The sequence below is a fragment of the Nanorana parkeri genome, unplaced genomic scaffold, assembly GCF_000935625.1.
Source record: "Nanorana parkeri isolate BGI_ZX_2015 unplaced genomic scaffold, ASM93562v1 scaffold1531, whole genome shotgun sequence".
Classification (NCBI taxonomy): Eukaryota; Metazoa; Chordata; class Amphibia; order Anura; family Dicroglossidae; genus Nanorana; species Nanorana parkeri.
The window spans coordinates 98,363-120,782 of NW_017307799.1; the positions used below are offsets into that span (position 1 = coordinate 98,363).

Consider the following 22,420-nt stretch of genomic DNA (forward strand, 5'->3'; position numbering starts at 1 on the left):
AATTATTTCTTATTTTGCTCAAACGCCTGTATTGGAAGTGACAGGTTCAATAAAGAGAACCTGTCACCTCCAATACAGGAGTTTGAGCGCAGCACTGTGCTGGCTCTCCTGTGACAGCTGAGATGGGAAGGCTGCGAGTGCAGCGTTCCTGTCTCAGTGTTCACATGGAGCAGAGCGGTCTGCTCCCCGCTCTCTATCCTGAACTACTTTGCCGTGGTCCCCCAGAAGAGTGGGGAACCCTAAAAACCATGGCGGGGAGAGAGGCGGCCGGCGGAGAGAGAGGTGGCCCGGCGGGGAGAGAGGCGGCTGCTGGGGAAAGAGGCGGCCTGCGGGGAGAGAGAGGCGGCCTGCAGCGGGGTGGACCATGGATGGGACAGACGGACCTGCAGGCTGCATACAAGTGATCTCCGCGGCATTACCAAGAATCACTTGTACAATATGAGCGCCGACTTCCCCGCTCTACATTTAGCTCTGCTTGCCGAATGGTATATTTAACACAGCAACAGTTGATTGTTAGGATTTACATAAACTTTAGGGCACATGCACCTGAGGCCCTATAATCGGGTGTATTTCCCCGCCCAGGGGCCACAGTAGCCTAAGAAAGCCGCCAATGGCTGTATGCAGCTGTACATGGACATACACTGGTACCTGAGTAAGCATGCCAATGCACACGGATGTACAACCCTGAATGCAGACTGTCTGCGCTCAGGGTTGCGCGCCCGTACACATGAGCATGTTTACTGAAGTGCCAGCGTACACCCACATACAGCCATTGCTTTCTAATGGCGGCTGTATGAGGCTCCAGTGGCCCCCTGGGCAGGGCAATACACCCCATTATAGGCCCCAGACGCTCACATGCATGAGCCCCTTCACTCCGAGGAGATTTTAGCTGCCCTAGACTGGCAGTTCTTTTTAGCTCACCCCGGTGGGCTGGGGGAGAAAAAAGCGCTACATTCACCCATCTGCTCCGAATAAAAAGGATGAGGCCCACTGCGGCCTGAACAACCGCAGCTCTTTTGCTCCGGTAGACTGAAAAATAGACTTTTGTCGCCGCCTCAAAATTTGGTCGAGTCAGAAGGACTCGGGCAGTGTAAGGCCAACGCTTTTTCTTGTTGAGTCTCAGTGACAGGAAGTGGAGGGAAATGTCAGGGGATCACAGACAGCAAAAAAATAAAGGGATTTTACCTTTCTTTTTTACTTAAAAAAAAAAGTTTGGCTTTACATACACTTTAATGTTATACAATTATCCTTGTATTGTAAATCAGTAGGAAATGTGTGATATATGTCTTCTGTGTGTGTATAACAGGCTGACACTGAGCCCCAGGCCGCCATCATCAGACACAATGCTACCCCCCTCCTCCTCCTTCTCCCCTCTAGCCGGGTCATGTGACGCCGACGTCATCAGAGGGCCTCTCTCCCTCTAGAATCAAGCGGCCGCCGTCTGCCTGGAGCCGGGACACACCCGGATACCGGGGGCCGCTCCGGGGGTGACCGGGACACCATGCAGGTAGGTGTCTGCCGGCCCAGCGCTCGGCCCTCTGTCGGTATATCGCAGTGCCATTGTAATGTGTGTCCTTCCTGGAGAGAAGCCCCCTCCCATTCTAATGCAGCAGACTGGTGAGCTGTGCAGGTTGCAGGGTGGGGGATGGGATCCGTGCAGCCCTGCACCATGCATGCTCCATAATCTTCCTGCAATGGTGCACTGTGAGGCCACAGCAGGTTTTCTATGGGGTCACATTTGCAGAATGGGTTGGGGTTGTGAGGGGTCTTTTTTGCAGCCATTCATTGGAAGCATTTTTTTTTTTTTTTATTGGCTGTATGATATGCGGTCGGTGACCGGTTCAGTTATGGCTGCGGCTTTGTTTTGAAGCGGCAGTCGTCATCGACCATACGTACCTGATCGCTAACGGCTGACCTGGGAGAGATTTGTATCCTGGGAGCATCTTCGCCCTCGCCACACGGGTGATTTATTTGTCGCCCAGTCACGTTGCTAAAATCACCAGCGACTAACGTGGGACTGAAGTCCTAAAAATCAGTCCGTGGGTTTTGTATGGTTCTTATGCCAAAATAAAGTGCTCACTGGCTGCGGTGCATGCGCAATGCAGCGCAGACCAAGGGTAGGCGACCTCGGCATGCCAGCTGTGCCGACACTACAAATCCCGTCATGCTTCTGCCACTGGGAGTCATGCCTGTGGCTGTCAGAGTCTTGCAGTGCATCATGGGACTTGTAGTTCCACAACACCTGGAGCGCCAAGGTTGCCTACCCCTGGGGTAGACTATCAGCGTCTATCTGTGAGATCTACTTGCGAATCAACGTTGGATACTTGATGGCCAAAGAGGGAAGAAGGAGGAGGAGATGACAGGTGGGGAGCAGAGCAGAGTTAGGGGTAAGCCCGCCATATTTAGTGAGTATGCTGTGCATGGATTCACATTATGGCAGCAAGAGCTTCCCCCAGCCATCTCCAGCTTAGGTAGTGAGGGCGACCGGCATATGCCATAACTATTGTGACTCGCTTACCTCTGGGTGTGCTCTCCTCCAGTGTCGTGAGGTCCGGCCTCCCGATGAGAAGATTCTAGGTCACCAGCACTCCATATAAATGGCTTTTAGGTATATTATTGGAAAAACAGTGCCACAGAGTCATAAGAGTGTGTTTCAGGGTGCTATTCTTAAGGAGACATGGTGACGCCAACATTTAGGGGACTTGAAGGGTGCCTTCCTCGAGAAGACATAGTGACAACATTTAGGGGACTTGAAGGGTGCCTTCCTCGAGGAGACATAGTGACAACATTTCAGGGACTTGAAGGGCACCTTCCTTGAGGAGACATAGTGACATCAACATTTCAGGGACTTGAAGGGCACCTTCCTTGAGGAGACATAGTGACAAGAACATTTCAGGGACTTAAAGGGTGCCTTCCTTGAGGAGACATAGTGACAACAACATTTCGGGGACTGGAAGGGTGCCTTCCTCGAGGAGACATAGTGACACCAACATTTCGGGGACTGGAAGGGTGCCTTCCTCGAGGAGACATAGTGACACCAACATTTCGGGGACTGGAAGGGTGCCTTCCTCGAGGAGACATAGTGACACCAACATTTCGGGGACTGGAAGGGTGCCTTCCTCGAGGAGACATAGTGACACCAACATTTCGGGGACTGGAAGGGTGCCTTCCTCGAGGAGACATAGTGACACCAACATTTCGGGGACTGGAAGGGTGCCTTCCTCGAGGAGACATAGTGACACCAACATTTCGGGGACTGGAAGGGTGCCTTCCTCGAGGAGACATAGTGACACCAACATTTCGGGGACTGGAAGGGTGCCTTCCTCGAGGAGACATAGTGACAACAACATTTCGGGGACTTGAAGGGTGCCTTCCTTGAGGAGACATAGTGACATCAACATTTCGGGGACTTGAAGGGCGCCTTCCTCGTGGAGACATAGTGACACCAACATTTCAGGGACTGGAAGGGTGCCTTCCTTAAGGAGACATACACTGTACTGTTCATGACCCCATTGGCCGCGCACTGTACTGTGCATGACCCCATTGGCCGTGCACTGTACTGTGCATGACCCCATTGGCCCTGCACTGTACTGTGCATGACCCCATTGGCCGCGCACTGTACTGTGCATGCACGGCAGTCTGTCTACTGATAAAAAAAAAAAAATGCTAGAAGATAAGTAAAACGTTTTATCGCAAAAGAGACTTCTAAAGTGATTTCTAGTGTATGAGACTTCTAAGACTCTTGTATCCGGAGTTTACTTCTGCTTCAATTAGTTAGGTTCCGCATAGGACTGCTGCTACTAAACTCTCTTTTTGCCAGAGGTGTCAGCATTTGTAATCCCCTATCCAGCAGACAGGGAGCGGGAGGGGCAACACTGGGAACCAAGCAGGTGTGCTGCATAGAAACGTGTTGATGGAGGAAAAGGCAGAGTAAGCAAAGGAAAGACTCACCAGTATGCTGCTGCTCCTTCACTGTCCAATCACAGGCTAGGAGAAGATAGGTGACCAAATTGGAGTGCAGTAAAGAACGTGCAGGCCAGTAGGCTGTGCTGTGCTGCATGGCAGGGCTGTGCAAATCTCAGGACTGGCGGGACAACATGGCAAATCCTTTGGCAGGTAACTCCTATATATGTGTCACAACGTTATATCATTTTCCTGGTGCATGACCCCATTGGCTTTAATACAAATGTGATTTGCAGTCCGTGTGTTGAAGTTGCCTTTCTTTGTCATTTCAGAGCTGCTGTGTGTAGAGGGACAGCGTGGATGTGAAGCATTTAGTCATAAAATGTCCCGGAGGAAACAAACAACTCCAAATAAAGTACAGTGTGAGTATCGGGAAGACTTTCACCTGTAATTTACTGGTAAAATGGATCTCCTGTACTATTGTATGCAACGAGACACACCTACTGTACATTATGTATACATTAGTGAAAGCGCCCTAATCCAGCTGCCTTCTACAGCAAGGGTAGGCAACCTCGGCACTCCAGCGGTGGTGAAACTACAAATCCTGTCATGCCTCTGCCTCCTGTGAGTTTTGCAGTGCCTCATGGGACCTGCAGTTCCACAACAGGTGGGGTGCCGAGGTTGCCTACCCTTAATCTACAGCTTGGATCACGTCCCATGATAAGTGGTGATTTATTCAGGGAGTTATACTGACCTGTTCACCGGTTTCCATTGTAATCTGGTGAAAGGAATAATGGGAAAACCCTTTATATGAAATTCTTCTGAATGGTGCTAGACCTATGCTGTAATGCAACTGTTGCTGGGCTTACAGGAAACCTCTTCTGACAGTGGCCATGTTCACTAAGGGCAGATTACTAGCTCTCCTATACCTTCCTGGATTTCTGGCACATGTGACTAGGACATGTGACCATGCACCTCATCTCATGGGATGAAAATGCCTTTCCCTGAGATCTCCTGAGATTACAGATGAGATTTCCCAGCAATGCTCTGCCGATGACAAGGCAAGCCCAGTGTGCATTGCTTTGGCAAACTGAAGTCATTTTGCCCTTTCAAAGCAGGAAATGAATGCTCTGCAAGTATTTCGCAATCCCAGCATTTTACACCGGACATGTCCGTGTTATTATTAATCATCATGCATAGAGGGATGCATTGGAAGAATTTGATTTTTGAGTGTAAAGGTCCGCTTTTTCCCTGGATTTCTGCTTTAATAAAAGGAATAAAATCTGGAGCAGTTGCCTATGGCAACCAATCAGCTTCTTTGTTTAGTTAAGCCTTGAAAATGAAAGGTGGATGCCATCCACAGCTGCTCCAGATTTTGTCTGCTCCAGCTTTGATAAATTCCCCTCACTGTATGTACATATAATACCCATTAGTGCTCTTTGCTCTTCTAGTTATCAAATAACAATGGGTAGTATAAGCGTCATGTGAACTTCCTTATTTCATGCTTGTACCATACAAAGATTTGTAACAATGTCTCATTGTTTCCACGGCAGGGGAGCAGATGTTTGCTGGACTAGAGCAGCAGGCTCGTCAAGCAATGATGAAAACAGAAATCATAAAAGAGGAAGCTTCTATGATGGAACCAAATGACAGGATGAGCAGTAAGTGCGGGACAACATGTTGATGAGTTGCGAGTGATGGGAGACTCTTGTATGAGTGCTTACAAATGTACACCTTCCTCCCCAATCACGGCCGTGTATAATTACTGCTTTCTGTAAAGAGGAATTCGAATGCGGTAATTTAGAATGTGGTGTTTATACATTTTGAAGGCTAAAATTCATATTTCCATGGAATATATAAACCAGGCCACCGTCATTGGTAAGCCAAGCCCATGTCTCTCAAAACCTCAGTCACTTTGTGGTCAACAGTTTGCCCAAGAGTGAACAGAACGTCTTGAAGTGGAAACCCCAGGACTCCAGCTGTTGTGGAACTATGAGTTCCATGAGGCATTGCAAGACATGGACAGCCACAGACATGACTCTCAGAGGCATGGTCGGGATGGGATTTGTATCTTCACTGCCGCTGGAGTGCCAAGGTTGCCTACCCGTGCCGTAGGTTGTTGTGGGCTGTGCTGGACAGGGGTTATTTTTACTGTAGTTTAGCCGCATGTCCAGTATGTGTTGGGCCATCACGGTGTCTGTCTGTGGTTTTGTCAGTGTGCCAAGTTGCTGTATTATAAAGATTAACATTACCCTACACCCTGCTGTTTTGTGACCTAAGCAGGCTCATGCTGTGGTCTTGTGTTTTGCTATACCTGGTAAGTACTGGATACTTCAAAGACTGGAAAACATGTGACTAACCCCTTCCTCCCACATGACTGCGCTGGTGCTTGTTGATTGGCTTCAAATCTACCCTACGCTGTCTCATGGGGAGGGCCAGAGCCCTTAGCTCTGTGATTGCCCCTTCCTGTCACATGACAGTGGTGGCCGTTTAGGTGCCCTGCACTGTCCCATGCGGCAAGGAGGGAATACTAAGCCCTGAAGCTCACACCATTCCTACTAGGTGACAGCATTGGTGATTGGCGGCTCAGGCACCCATTGCTGTCAAATGTGAGCAAGGAGACAGTTCTCAACCCTGTCTAAGATCCAAGCCCCCATTTTGAACTAACAAAGCTTGTGCTTTATGTTCCTGACAGCCGAATGGAGCAACAGGGGAACATAGGGAAGGTGAGTATGTGCAGTTGGGGACAGAAGCTTTAACATGAACCTGTTAAAGGGGGCTATGAGGGCACTATCCGGCAGCTGTAAAGGGGGCTATGAGGGGAAGATTTTACAACTAAGTGAAGCGGCAGCCTGCAGTTAAATCTTAAAAATGCATTCAAGTACCTTAACTAATAACAAAAATGTATCCTATTTGTGTATCACTTGGCTTTAGATCCTCAAATCATCTCTGAATTGGTGCTGACACTGTCCTGGGAAGCTCGGAAGAGATCCTGTTCATGCAACCTGTCAATTTCACATGACTGGCTCTCTTCCAATCACAGAGCTCTCTGTTGCCTTAAACAAAAAAAACATCGCTGACTTATGAATGGGCCGTAAAAAATGCTGTCTGTGTTGTGTATAACAGAGATCAGATGGCAATGAGCCCCTTTTAATGCCTTTTTAAGATCTACTTCTGAACTAACATCTATAGTAAGGAGTGTAGGGTGTGTGATATTTATTTCAGTCATTCTTTGTATTCTTACGTGTACTAGTTGACAGAATTGCTGACTCTGTAAGGCGCCTCGTTTATGTGTACTTCAGGTGACAGTGATGAAGAAGAGACTACAATCGATGACCTGTCTTCTCCCGCTTCAGAAGAGGACAGCGGTGACAGAGAAGAGCCAGGAGTCAGCAGACGAAAAGAGAGCCGCTCTGTTAGTGTAGTAAGTTGGATCTGATATTTGCAGATGATAAAGAGAACCTGTCAGGTGAAATAAAGGTGACAAACTAACCTTCCTTCCAAATAGCTGGTGCCTTGTTGATCCTGCATGTGACTTTATTAATCCATAACGGTGTACCTGTAAAGCCACTATGACTATATTGTCACTGGTATCTGATTACAGGTCCTCACAGGTTTTCTTTTTTATCAGGGAGCCCCAGGGTCTTCCAAACCCCGGGGTTCTCCATGATGTAAAAACTGGATTCTGTTAAGAATCCTGGGACTAAAGCTGGCCATACACCTATAGATTATCTGCAGATTTTCTATGGTCAGATGGAAAAAGTGCAACAGATTCCTCCATCTACGCTAAACTGTGTGGATGGAGGAATCTCCCACTGGACCAAGCTTCAGTATCTTGCTAGTCTGCCCCGCTGGCTGTCAAAATTCCTGAACAATCTGATTGGATGCAGGTATTGACAGCCAGCGAGGCCGACTAGCAAGATTACTGAAGCTTGGCCCAGTGGGAGATTCCTTCATCCACACAGTTAGCGTAGATGGAGGAATCTGTTGCACTTTTTCCCTCTGACCATAGAAAATCTGCAGATAATCTATAGGTGTATGGCCAGCTTTAGACACTATAGATCCAGAAGGCATGCTGTGCCTAAAAGTAATTAATAATTATGTATTAAACATAATTGTGAATGATATTCATTTTTTTCTGACATTCTAGGATCCCCAGAACCTTGGCCACCTGGATTCTGTTCTGTATCTGTGCCCACTGTGCCAGCTGGAGTGTGAAAGTCAGGAGCAGCTTATTAGTCACGTGTATCAGGTCAGTGGGCATCTTCCACTGAAGAGAGTTAACAAGCATGAAACAGCTGATGTAAGCTGATTTAAAGCAAAACTCCAGGGGAAATGATTACCCTTCCAGTGGGGTTAAAGGAGAACTATGGGGTCAGTGTTTTTCCCCATAGTTCTCCTTAGGGTAACGGGAGGACACAAACTAGCGTCCTCCCGTTACCCTAAGCTCAGTATACCGCGAGCTACAGCTCGTGGTATACTGAGGCGCCGCAGCCGGAGCGGATCACGACTTAGCCCCACTGCAAGGATTATTAATCATTTTCCCTGGAGCTCCTAATTAAATGACTGTGAGCTGTAACTGTTCAATGAGCCCTTGTAATTCTGGGTTGCACAATAGGCCTTTGGACTATAAAAAGAAATTGAGATGAATATTATATTATATTGAAGACTTTCTACAATATCCCTTTCTGTCTGTTTTTCTTTCCAGCACACAGCTGCAGTGGTCAGTGCAAAAAGCTACCTGTGCCCAGTATGTGGCCGCGCTCTCAGCTCTCCGGGTTCTTTGGGACGCCACCTGCTTATACATTCAGACGATCAGCTTTCCAACTGTGCTGTCTGCGGGGCTCAGTTTTCCACCCTGGCCACGTTCAATAGGTGAGAGGTGAATGTAAAGAGAACTAACATTTGAAATAATCTCAATCTTTAGATTGTAAGCTCTCATGAGCAGGGCCCTCCGAACCCTTCTGTGTTGTACCTGTACTGCCTCTCTTTATTTTGTAAAGCACTGTGCAAACTGTTGGCACTTTATAAACCTCGTATTATAATAATAGTCTTAGCCCTTGAAGTCAAACTATGGTTTATTCATGCAGGGCAAAGCAACAGGTTCACTGAACTGCCCACGTCCCCACCAGGCCCTTCAGCCTCTAGGACCAAAGGGATCATGTAAATCAGTCTCCTTCCTCCTTTGTGCCAGCTTTGTTGATTGGCTACACAGGAACTCAGTGCTGTCACATGGGGGACGGAGAGAGTCCTTAGCCCTGTGTAAGCTCCAAGTTCGCTACCTGTGCAGCATTTTCTCCCTAGCAGAGAAATAATTTCCCTGCAGACTTTAGGACCAAAGGGAAATACTTAGTACTTCAGGGTATGATGATTTCATTCTCTTTCCTCCTTGGTGACAACTTTGTTGATTGGCTACACAGGAAATCAGTGCTGCCACGTGGGGGATTGAGAGAGTCCTTAGCCCTGTGCAAGCTCCACGTTTGCTACCTGAGTGGCATTTTCTCCATAGGCCCTAGCAGAGAAAGAATTTCCCTGCAGAATCTAGGACCAATGGAGAAAAGGCAGTTCATGTGTGGCCAGCCAGCTTGAAGGAGGAGGGATCAAACCGCGGTGCAGCAAGGTAGAAGTGCTAACCGCTAAGCCACTGTGGTATCCACTGCTTTACTCTGATAGCTTCAAGCTTCTTCCAGTTCATCAAGCTTCCCCATAGAAATCATGGTAATGGTACCCAGCCACTTGAGAGGTGGTGGTATTTCAGATTGGCTGCTGAAGTTCTGCTTCATTTACTCCCTGCACGGTGCCTGCTGATTGGACAGTGAAAGAGAAGCGGCATACTGTTGTAATTCTTGTTCTCTCCCCTCCTGTAAGCATGTCCAGTGTTAAACTAACAGCATTGTACACAGCACTGGAGCCTTGATTGGCGCAGAGTGCTGCCCCTTCCTCTCAGTGTTTGCGTGCTGCTTTACAGGTTATAACATGAAGCTAATATCAAGACAGATTTATGTATTGATACTATCCGTATTTAAATATCCACTCCACTAGAGAGCTATCCATTTCTCCACAGTTGCCTAAACGTGTTTGACTTGTGTAGCTTTCTAGGACCTTGTTGTAAGTCTCTTCTATTTCCCTTTCAGTGAGAAACTACCTGAAGTTTTGTCTTCGGACTCTTGGAACCAGGACGATCACAAAACCCCCAATGGTGTGGAAGAAAAGGACGTGGATTTCAACGCCATCTACCCAGCAGGAGTGTTACTCGTGTGCAACAGCTGCGTGGCCTATCGTAAGATGATGTCAGCTCAGACCCCCGCGGTGCGCAAGTGGTCAACCCGCCGACAGAACGAGCCAGTACAGGCCAGGATGCAGCGCCTGGAGCGAGAACGCACCGCCAAGAAAAGCCGGCGAGACAGCGAAACCCCTGAGGAACGAGAGGTGAGGAGAATGAGAGACCGGGAAGCCAAGAGACAACAGAGGATGCAGGAGACGGACGAACAGCGGGCAAGACGCCTCCAGAGGGATCGCGAGGCCATGCGGCTAAAACGGGCCAACGAGACGCCGGAGAAGCGTCAGGCCAGACTAGTTAAGGAGCGCGAGGCCAAGCGGTTGAAACGGCGCCTGGAGAAAATGGACATGATGCTCCGGGCGCAGTTTGGGCAGGACCCCACTGCTATGGCCACTTTAGCCGCCGAAATAAACTTCTTTCAGCTTCCGGTGGGTAATAACGACCTGGAACAGCAGATCCTTGGGAAGATTGCACTGGACGATCAGAGTAATGGCTCCGTTCACTGACCCGCTGACACTTTTTTTGTTTTGTTAATCTAGTGGTAAAAGGGTAAATACATCCAAATCTGCCATTTCAGTTTGGGTGAATGCTGGCGGTCTCTCTCACTTACTGGCCCCCCTGGAAACGTCGCCGAGCTGCACCTTCTTTACTGCCGTGTGGGGAGGGGGAGATTTTGCTGGGCTTCTTAGAGAGACATTGGCACTTTGCCTTCAATTGGCAAAGTGACAGAATCTGTAGATAGCTCAGTTATGTAAAGTTGGCCATACTCCCATGCAGCCACCCCTTCCCGTCCGAGCCCTAGCTAACAAAGTGATAATTCTAGGTATGGGGGGGGCAAGTGTCCATCTTTTTTTTGTCCCGACAAGACATGGATAAAACATGTTTAGAGTGAGGAAGAGTAAGAACTTTGTATTGCTTTCTGGACCTTCCTGTTTCAGTGACAATCGAACAATTCCCCTTCCCACCTCTATCATTTTTTCTATGAGTATAACATACGGGATAGATACAGAAATACTCCCCAATGGGGTCCCAGATAGAGATGAAATCCTGACTGAAATTTTAACTCCCTGTTTTATCCAAGACAAATTTTGGCTGGCGTTGAGCTTTAATAGTCTCGATAATGGTTAGTCAGGATCTCCAATGAGTAAACAGGAAGCCAGGAGATGGTTTAGTCCGTTAGCATTCACTCTGAACTGAAATGCTAGTGAAATGCTAGTTGCAGATTTTCTTGTCCTGAAAACGCACCTGTACTTGTAGGAAACAGTCTGTGAAGGAGGAAAGAGGTAGACACCTTATGTGGTACCTACAGTGGTTTGGAATCTTATGGCTTACTCTAGCCATGTGTGCCTCCATATGGTCTGAGTGCTGCCGTGGCAGGTTGGGTAAGATGGACTCCTCTGTCTTATAAACCCCTCAGGACACCAAGCTCTTCCACAACGTGACCTCTTTTATCCAAAACTGGTTCAAAGAAACCGGTCTTGTTGCTCAGCTGTTTCTGAAGGTGCATTGCCATCCCTGTCATATCGATCCTGACTTCCTTACTTGGCGAGCAGCTGACCTGGAGCGACCGTGTGTGTATGGTGTCTGGACATCTGATAAGCACACGATTGTTCTTAGTCAGTGACTCACTAAGGGGTGTAGGTGGAATCCGGATGGTAGGCTAGGAAAAGGCATTGTAAAGGACAAGTCTACAATGGTAGCCTTTGTATCTGTCCTAGCAGAGCTGATCGTCACCTTTTTATAGAAAAAAAAATCCAAATTAACCTTCAACTAGGAAACAAAAAGCAAGTGTAGTCTTTCACCAGGATTTTGTTTTCTCCAACATTACAGGTGCCTTTTAAAGCAAACCTGTCATTAATATCATTAAACTCTTCGCTATCTTCTGGCAAACATCTAAAGGCATCTAGTAGACCTCCAGGGCCTATTTACATTAATTATTTTCTTTGATGTGTTTTCCATTGAAATGAGTAGAAATGCATCAAAATTATTTCAATGACAAATGCATCTGGGCAAAAATGTATAGGTGGGAATAGGCCTTCAGTGATTGTTGCAATGCCCTTTGTGCCCCTAAGGATCAACTGAGCCCGTGGTACATGGTGGTCAGACACTTCCAGTCTTCTGCGTCGCACAGCTCGTATGGCAGGGAGGTTGTTTCTGCTGTGTTTACACAGATCCTTCAATATGACCCAATCTCTAAAGGTGCCCATACACCTTACAATTATCTGCAGATTTTCTGTGGTCAGATGGAAAAAGTGCAACAGGTTGGCCCAGTTGGGGATTCCTCCATCCACACAGCTTAGCATAGATGGAGGATTCTGTTGCACTTTTTCCATCTGACCACTGAAAATCTGCAGATAATTGTAAAGTGTATGGCCAGCTTAAGACTCCGATTGCACCCACTGTGAAGATCTATTTGGTTGAAATTGCTTGATCAAGAGAATCTGTCAGGTCAGCTGTTACTTGTTGCATCCAACTTCTCCATAACTAGCTCCGCATCTACGATACGGGTAGGAAAACTCTGGCCTTCCAGCTATGGTGAGACAACAAATCCCATCATGCTTCTTCCTCTGAATCAGGTCTGTGGCTGTCAGATTTCCAATGCCTAATGGGATTTGTAGCTGCACCACAGCTGGATGACCAGAGGTTGCTACAAATGTTCTAGGAGCTGGCCAATGGCAGCTGGTGAAACTTTGGGTGTGATAGTTTCTCTTTAAAGGAAACCTGTCAAGTGAGAAACAGAAGCTGCCATTGTCGACCTTCATTTGAAAGATATTTATTTATTGGCTTTGGAAATTTGACACAATAACCCCAAACGAGCATATCTGATCTTCCTACATATTCATTCTGAGTCTGTGCCTCAACCTATTGTACCCTAAGCGGTCAACATAATGGCCAGGCTTCCTTCAAAGATGCAGGTTGAAGAAAGAGGTTCATTTTAAAGTCATCCCTAGCAATACCTGTCTTATCTTTGGCTCCCCTGCTACTCTGTTTGGCTGCTGGAAGAAAAGGAAAATACCGGCAAGGTATGGTGATCACGTGACTGACTTCCCTTCATCCCACAAGGTGGTGGTGGTGCTCAGGCACCCAGCACTGTCACATGGTGGTGGGAAGGGAGTTCTGAGCACTGTGTAAGCTCCAAGTCACATCTGAACAGTGGCAGGGGAGCAAAGGGAAGGCAAGTGTGTGCAACTACTTGGTCCGGCATTAAAATGAACCTGTTCCAGAACTGAATTTCTAAAGCTATATGCTTATTGCATCCAATCCTACTTCACATGTTTCCATTATTTCTTCATGTGAGTACACGGGTGACTGAAGCCAGTGTCTCTTCTTTCTGGGGTTCAGTAATCATCAGATAACTTCTCACTAAAACATGGTATATGCTGGAGTTCCTCTTTAAACAGAAAGATAGGAAACTGCTCACTGCAGAGTAAGATGGGTCATGCAGGAGGGTCTGTACCCATGGGCAACTTTAAAACACTATTTCTGTAAAGCATCTCATTTAGGAATCCGTCACAAAGCATGAAGCAACGTTGTAAGGAGGCCTTTAGCACTCTACCCCACCCTCTTTTGGGGAGGGCCCAACACAGAAATTTAAGCCACCTTATCAATTTCTTTAAAAAATCCAAATAGAGCTACTCTGCAATAGACAAACTATTAGGTCTCGTTCACACCTAGGCGTATTGCATATGCGCGTCTGTCGCGCGTTTCCGAAGGCTACTTGGCTGTATCCCAATGGAAACGCGCAACAAAACGGCCCAAAGTAGTACCCGTACCTTTTCAGGCGTGGGCCGTTTTGTAGCGCGTTAGGGACGGGCGAAAATACGCCAAGGTGGGAACGAGACCATTAAATACAATGGGATTTATATTTTTGAGCGTTCGTCGAGCGTAGAACGCGCTACAAAACGTTCAGGTGTGAACGAGGGCTTAGACTTCCCTCTGCCACAGTCTGTATCTGCTGCCCTCTCTCTGATCCAGAGCAGCAGCCTCTGATATTCTCTTTGACATTCAACACTTCCAGGAATGTCAGATGCCCCCCACTGTGTGCTATAGCTCCATCCTTTGTTCGCTCCGTCCCTGCTGAGGCCTGGGCAGTGGTGGACACAGGCATGTGACACACCTGGCAATGTGAAATGCTGAAGCGTCTAGTGGAAAGGTAGGAGACACAAGCCACCAGAGAGGCGAGTATATTTATTACAGGTATTTATAGAACGCCAACAATTTACACAGCGCTTGACATATTACACATTCACATCGGTCCCTGCCCTCGAGCTTACAATCTAAGGTCCCGATCTCATATACAGGCCCAATTTAAACCGGAGCCAATTAGCCTACCAGCATGCGTTTGGAGTGTGGGAGGAAACGGAGTCCCTGGAGTAAACCCACGCAAGCACGGGGAAAATGTGCAAACTCCATATAGTGTCCTGACTGGGATGCAAATCGGGGGCCCCCAGTGCTAACCACTGTGCTGCCCATAACCCGCCTCCTATTGCAGGGAACCTCTTTTGGGGCTTTTGGACGTGATTAACAGGATCACTTAAAAGGGAATGGCGGCTGTAGTGCCGATCAAGCATTTAGCAGGATGCAGCAGCCTGCTAAGTTTAAAGCTACAACCAGCACTCCCATTGTGATCAGTATCCAAAACTCAGGGGCTGAATGGTGTTTTAAGAGCTTTCAAAAAGTTGCTCAGTGCTTTGTGACCGTCTCGCTGAATGTAATGCTTCTCAGACTAGCATGTATTAGGTAACAATATACGTAGGGCTGAAACCAACTAATCGATAATGAGAATTGTTGTTAACGTCACAGTTGGTCTAGGTCCCCTAGTTCTCTCCTGCACACTGGGAGCCGGTGTTTCATCAGTTCTGTGTCCCTTCCGATCCCTGCTACTCCCAGCGGGGATCGGAGGGGACACAGACCCATGTAGCCGGTGCAGAGCGGGGAATAGAGCTCCACCAAATCGGCAACCCGCATCGGCTATGCAGCTCTCCTGCCCGCTGGTCTGTGTCCCCTCCGATCCCCGCTGCTCTCCCCCGCCTGTATCAGCAGTGGGGTTTGAAACCGAGCCGATCTACCTGCTGGCGCCAAGCAGGGAGGAGAGCTGCGGGATGATCATCAAATATGTGAAATATTTGCTGATCGTTCCTTGTAATATGCAGACGTCGCAGTGATCAGTATTGAGGACATAGTATTTAGATACTGTGTCCCCAATTATGAATGAACAGGAAGCGCTCTACATCCCTTTCTGTTCATTCGTGGACATGGTAAACAGATACTATCTCCTCGATTTATGAATGAACAGGAAGCCTCTCTACTGAGTGCCTCGTGCTCAATGAGTGCTGGGGATGCAGAAAGAGAGATTGAGGACTCTGTAAATTGCATTTATTTTATTTTTTTTATCCAATGAATCGAAAAAATAATCAGCCAATGCAAATAATCGTTAGTTGCAGCCCTAAGTATACGTTGTGTGTACAGGGCTCAATCAGTGTAGCTATATAGTCCTAAAGGAGAGGCCTGTATGTATAACTGAAACATTCCCTCTAATTTTGGAAAAGCTCAGTGGAGGGCATTCATCAGACTTTCTACCTGACGTGGCCATCCACTTAGCCTCTGTATTATGGAGAGACCACAGGGTAAAGGGGTGTATCAGATGCCTGCTTAAAGATAACAAAACTTATTGAGGAAAGATTCATGACAGGTTCACTTTAAATCAGACCACACACAGGGACAAGCCGCCAGAGTACAAACTTTTAGAATGTGATAGACTTTCATCGGTTTTCTCTATACCTCTATTGAAGGGGTAGGCAACCTCGGCTCTCCGGCTGTGCTCAAAGTACAAATCCCATAAGGCATTGCAAGCCACAGGCACGACTCCCAGAAGCATGATGGGATTTGTAGTTTCAGCACAGCTGGAGAGCCAAGGTTGCCTACCCCTGCTCTATCGCTTGATTTCTCTGACTGTGAATCACAGAGACAAGCCCTGTACTGCCTCCTGGGGTGGACTACGTGGAAATCCATCGCTCAGGATTACAAAAAGCTGCTGGGGGGGGGGAATCAATGTCTGCATTTCTGGTGTGTGTGCATCCTGTACGCCCATCCCAACGACAATGAGACTATTATTATATCCGTGCAGGGTTCACAAAGACTACCGTATTCTGAGAGCTGAACAGACTCCGGCCCTTCCAAAGCGGTGCAGTGGTGAGAATGTGCTATTAAACAGGGTATAAAACAAACAAATCGCAGAGTTGGCACATTGTTCCCGTGGCCCGTGCCATGTCTGAACTCTGCCGTGCGTGAGTATGTGTGTAGTATGGTTTATTTATGCGTGTCTGTCTGTCTGTCTGTCTGTGTGTGTGTGTGTGTGTGTGCACAGAGGTATTGCAATGGCATCAGTGTAGCTCTGTACAAGATGTTATGTGGAGACAATAAATTATTTTAATATAGAGTGATCCTGGCTTTAGTTGCACACATACAACATCATATACATACTGTTGCTGTTCAGCATTGTAATCTGTTACGGGTTGATTGATAGTACCGCTGCTTTAAAAAAAAAAAAAGCACAGCAGTGCCCTACAAAAGTGCATTGCTCTCCGCTGGCTTTGGGAGTACTAGCCAGCAGGGACTGCAGTACAAATGAATAGGAGGGGTAAAAACAGAAGCCGGACAACTGACCTGTCAAAGTCACATGACAAACTCTCCTCCACTCATGGAGCTCAGTCAGTTTTAGGCATAGGGTACTCCAATTGGCAGTACCCTATGCCTAGCAACAGTGGGCAGGGCCCACATTTTCTGAATGGGCCGTAAAATGAGGTCATTGGTTCACCTTACCCTGCAGAGTGCAGTTACAGCGTCATGCCTTTTCATGTTGCAGGCAGGCTTCTAATGTGAAGGGGGAACTTTGATATAAAAGGGGAATCTCGGATGTGAAGGGGGCTTGTGATATGAAAGACGTTTTTACTAGGGTTGCACCAATACCGCTTTTTTTTGCCTATAAGTACCAATATTTATATTTTGGTACTCGCTGATACAGAGTATACGTCCGCTAGCTGGGCAATCACGAATGACACGTCGCCCGGCTTCTTGATTGCAGGGAAGCCGGCTCCATGCTGTTTGGCCAGCTCGATGCTGATAGGCTGGGAAGCCAGCTTCCCAGCTAATCAGCATTGAGCCGGCTAAACAGCATGGAGCCGGCATCCCAACCACTCAGGGAGGCGGGCCATCATGCTGTTTAGCCAGTAATCAGCATGGAGACGGCTTCCAGGCGGGTCATTAGCCGCCGCCTGGCTTCCTGCCCAGTCAGTGCTCCATGGTGTTTAACCTGCTCAATGCTGATTGGCTGGGAAGCCGGCTTGCCCAACTTGCTTACCAATACTAGTATTGGTGCATCCCTAGTTTACATTTATACAGTATATTGGACTGGGGTGCCTCAAGCTTTTGCATTCTTTTAAAGGGTGCCATGACTACGAAAAAAATGTTGAGAAAAGCCGCCCTGGAGACATTGGATATCCATCACCAAGAAATCATCACCGCCTAGTTCCTCCTAATCCCGCCCATGGAACATGATCCCAGCAACGGCATTTCCCATCCAGTGTTCTATCACTGATTGTAACTGGGTTGGAATGTGTGACCGGTCACGTGGTCACACATTTAACATAACCCCGCCCAGTTTTTCAAAGGTGGAATATGTGACCAGGTGAAGAATTCCAACACTTTCTCAGCTGTTCCCGGGCAGATCAGCATCGCAGATGGTATGGGCAGGAGAACAGATCTGCCCTGGAACAGCTGATCAGTCCTGAAACGTCACTTCTATCTGACTTTGTGGAATGTGAGATTGCAGTTGCAAAGGGACATTCCGGGACTGATCAGCTGTTCCAGGGCAGATCTGTTCTCCTGCACATACCATCTGCGCAGCCGATCTGCCCTGGAAAAGCTGAGAAAGCGTTGGAATTCTTCACCTTTGGCCGGTCACACATTTCACCGCCGGAAAACTGGGCGGGATCACGTTAAAATGTGTGACCACCTCAACGGTCACATATTCTAACGCAGTCACAAACTTTGATAGTACACCAGCTCTCTGCAAAGGATACACCCAAAGAACGCTCCACTGTGCAGAGTAATCACTATGAATGCTGGGAGCTGTAGTTTTGTTATTCACCTCTGGCACATCCAGATATCAAGGAGAAGCTCTGGAAAACCCTGCCCTCCATACCTCTCATACTCGGGCTGCAGAAGCGATGATTGGATGTGTCAGAATCTTAAATTGCAAAAACTATGGGGGTGAGCAAAATGTGAGATGAAGTACTGCAGAATGCTGGCCCGTTTGCATGTATAATATGGAACACAGACAAGGACGTTAGAGTTGTGCTTTAAAGCCCAACACCAGTCAAAACTTTTATTTTAAGTTTCAGACTCAGGAAGAGTAAATAATTCTAATTGCCTTCTATGTCCCCATTGGTCAAATTTAACCTGACATCAGGTAACTGTCACAGCAGGACAAGAAATGTGGTGAGTAGTTGTCTATAGGACAGGAAGACATAATTATCTTTATTGGGCCCATTCACTGTTGGGTGGGTTGCCGAGCTGCTGAGAGAATGACCTGAACGGACTTAGAGCTTCTGATGTGAACTGCTCCACAATACCGGCAGCTAAAGAGGTCAGTGAGGACTTGTTTAAAGCTTATTTACTACATGTTAATAATATGTAAATAACAGAATGTCCAAAGTTCTGTCTACAGTTCTACTTTAAGTCATAACACTGATAAAAATGCACCAAGAAGCATATAAAATGTGTCTCACTGTGCACAGGCAGAAAGGCACAATGCAGAAGATGGATGCACCTTGAGCCCTGATTTTTCTCAGCTGCTAAGTATTATTTCTGATGCCAGTTATGTCTTGAAATGAATTACTTGTGAATTCTTTCTTTGTGTATCTAAAATCACTTTACGTTTCTCATACTGACGGCCCACACATGGTAGCGGGGAAGTGTTTGTGACCACTACACTTAGAAGGCCCCTAGAGCGAGAACAGTGCGGTCACGACCACTCCCCCCCATCTATAGCAACATGTACAGTCTATGCAGCAGGTGTTACTAAGTGGGCAGAGCAGAGTGTGACAGAGCAGGGCTTGTACTACCATTGCAAGGGGACAACTTAGCAGGAGCCAATTCCTGAACATAACCTGATGCCAAGGTAAGCAATAAAACCAGGGGGGAAATGGTCATAAAAAGCTGCTAGTTCTGGGTCCCCAGTTCAAGTCCCGGTCAGGACACTATCTGCAAGGAGTTTGCATGTTCTCCCTGTGCTTGTGTGGGTTACCTCCCACAGAGTGTAATTTACAGGCATTTGTATAAAGGAAAGAAAGTGTTGCGTAAGACGTCAGCACTATACAATACCTGTAATAATAAATAGTTCTGCGATGATACGTGCCATATACACTATATTGCCAAAAGTATTGGGACGCATTGGATTCAGATGTTCCGTGAAATTTCCTTGCTACTAAATATTCCACGGTCACCTGTTAGTGGTATTATAACAAATTGGAAGCAACTGGGAACAACAGCAACTCAGCCATGCAGTGGTAGACCACGTAAAATTACGGAGCGGGGTCAGCGTATGCTGAAGTGCACAGAAGTCGCCAACTGTCTGCAGAGTCAATAGCTACAGACCTCCAAACTTCGTGTGGCCTCCAGCTTGGCACAACAACAGTGTGTAGAGAGCTCCATGGAATGGGTTTCCATGGCCTGAGCAGCTGCATCCAAGCCTTACATCACCAAGTGCAATGCAAAGCGTGGGATGCCGTGGTGTAAAGATTACTTTTGGTAATATTGTGTACCTGATGGCTACAGCTAAGCACTAAAGTTGCAGTAAAACCTCTCTCTCACTGGAACAACGAAGTGCAGCATCAGGTACTCTTTAATGTATTGCCAAACTGCAGCTGACCTGTATGATTTAGCACGGCTGAGTGTAGACAGCAGACCATCCAGCCCAGAACAAGTAACACACACCCAGAAAAAAAAAGAGCTATGTGTTTATATATAGGCATATTGGTACATAGAATGCGTACATATGTTAAATGTGATTTAGCACGAAAATACAGTCTTTATATAACCCAAGTACAGAGATTTTTTTTTTTAAGAGGAGGAAAAACAAAAGAAAAAAAAAAAAAAAGGCTTCTCAGCTGGAATACAAATATACAGTACAAATTGATTTATTTAAAACAGTTACAAAAAAGCACAACAAAATATAGATTAATGCTCTGTTAAAGATCAGGTAGCATAAAAGGATAGAAGCACCTGCCTAAATCTAAGGCTTTGAAGGATGCATAATAGGTTATTGGTTAATTATATGAAACATATGATCTGGAGCCTGAATAGAATGACCTTTGAAATATGTGACGTCAATGACGAAGGGCTGCACCATGGCTCTGGCTGAAGCTGTACTTTCATCTAACACTTGTGTGTGAAGACCGTATAGAACTTGCCTTCATGTTCCTCTTTCTATCCCCATAAGGCCTACTGAGAAAAAAAAGAGCAAACATTGGGTGCAACCCACTATAAAATTGCTTAAAATCTGTCTTCAGAGTTTGTGGTTTGATGTTCATTATTTTATCCAGTCCTCCTTAAAACTTCCTAACGAGCATACTGATGTACCCGTCTTCATCTGCCTTTAGAAGCTCCGGGGATGAAAATACTCTGCGACCGCTGCTATGACAGATGCAGGTGACAATACTTTTTTGGAAGTTCAGTTTTAGCCGTGCTGCCAAACTGAATCACTCACTGGCTTCTTAAGCTCTAAAAGAACTCCAGGAGTGAGGACACCACCACAACCGTGGCCATCGTGAACCCCAACAATCAAGTCATAATGCCATAAGTTCTGGCCTCTGACCAAAAGATAGAGGAATCCAAAATTTCATTCAGCTCACCATCGCTGTTTTGGCCAAAAGCGGCCTTCACCATGAACCTGATTTGCCTGTGGAGGATGAAGAAATGGGTTCACTTTACCTTCTTCTCTCCCCAGCTGCATATATTCATCTTCTTTGCACTAACCCACCGATTTGCTCAGATGGTGGAAGCGAAAAGAGGTAGGATTGGGTGAGTTCACACATTGATGGAAACTCTCTCTGCCCGCTTGTGACAGTGCTGGGCCAACCTCCCAGCACATGGGAGAAAGGGTAGTGAGCTATATGAGCCCGCCATACCCGGAAGAATTTCTCCTTGCTCCCAGAGGCCAAAAGGAGCCGCAGAATAGCTTTGGCTGTGGGGAAGGAAGAAGGTAAGAATCTGTTGCCTTTCCCAGCATGAGCAAAACACATACTCAAAGGATCTCTATGTCTCTACACTGAAATGTATGCAACAAAGCCCTTTGTTCTTTCTTGAAGCCTTAATAAGCCAAGTTGATTTCATCTTGAATTTGATCCACTAAGTTCCATCTTGCTGTAAATTAGGTAAAGTACCCTCCCTGTCAGCTTTAATTAAGAGAAAGAGGGTACAGTTTTGATACCGACAGAAGCTGCAGCTAGCTTCTATTGTGGTGGGCTGTGCTGAGGCAAGAGATCTTATTTGCTCTTTCACTACCAGACACCAGTGACCACTCAGCCAACATTAGGAAAGAATGGCAGGCCCCTAACTTCAGATTCTATGCACACAGGGACTTACAAAGATGCTTGACGCCAGCAAACACAAGTCCAACCAGTTTTACTGAAGGTGGAGCCAGGGCCGGATTTACTCTCAATGCGCCCCCCTACCGTCAAACCTCCCCCCATGGAGAATGGCAGACCTGCAGGCTGCATACAAGTGATCTCGGTGACATCGCCGGAATCACTCGTACAAAACAAGTGGCGGCTTCCCTACTGTACATTTAGTTCTGCTTGCCCAAAGCAGGGCTTAATGTAGAAAACAACTACCCGCCCGGTGCCCAGAACTGCATGTCCCAGGCATCGGGAGATAGGAATTCCACACCCCTGCCGCCCCTCTACTCCCTGCTGCCCCGAGGCAGGGCCTTGTGGGAAATCCGGCCCTGGGTGGAGCTATGTCAAAAGCTCTCTGGCTATGCCTAGGGGTGTCCAGTGGCCACCTAACCATCAAAGAATTACCATCTGCACCTGTCAGAGAATTATTTGCACCCTACCATCTGTTTATTACAGGCATGTGATCAGATGAAGGCAGAAGCATCATAATACTAGCGGCTACAAGTCCTTGCAGAAAATAGGGGGGGGGGGAATTGAAATGAGGGGCCAGGGATTTTTC

The 22,420-nt window shown here is 47.0% G+C and overlaps 1 protein-coding gene across 1 annotated transcript; it reads left to right on the forward strand.

Annotated features, from left to right (window-relative positions):
- Positions 1 to 1,408: 1,408 nt before the first annotated feature.
- Positions 1,409 to 10,806, forward strand: ZNF821 (zinc finger protein 821). Its single transcript, XM_018570421.1, has 7 exons — positions 1,409 to 1,507; positions 4,236 to 4,325; positions 5,457 to 5,564; positions 7,206 to 7,327; positions 8,054 to 8,155; positions 8,612 to 8,778; positions 10,038 to 10,806. The coding sequence occupies exons 2-7, from the start codon at positions 4,286 to 4,288 to the stop codon at positions 10,687 to 10,689; spliced, it is 1,191 nt and encodes a 396-aa protein (XP_018425923.1). The 5' UTR covers positions 1,409 to 1,507; positions 4,236 to 4,285; the 3' UTR covers positions 10,690 to 10,806.
- Positions 10,807 to 22,420: the final 11,614 nt, after the last annotated feature.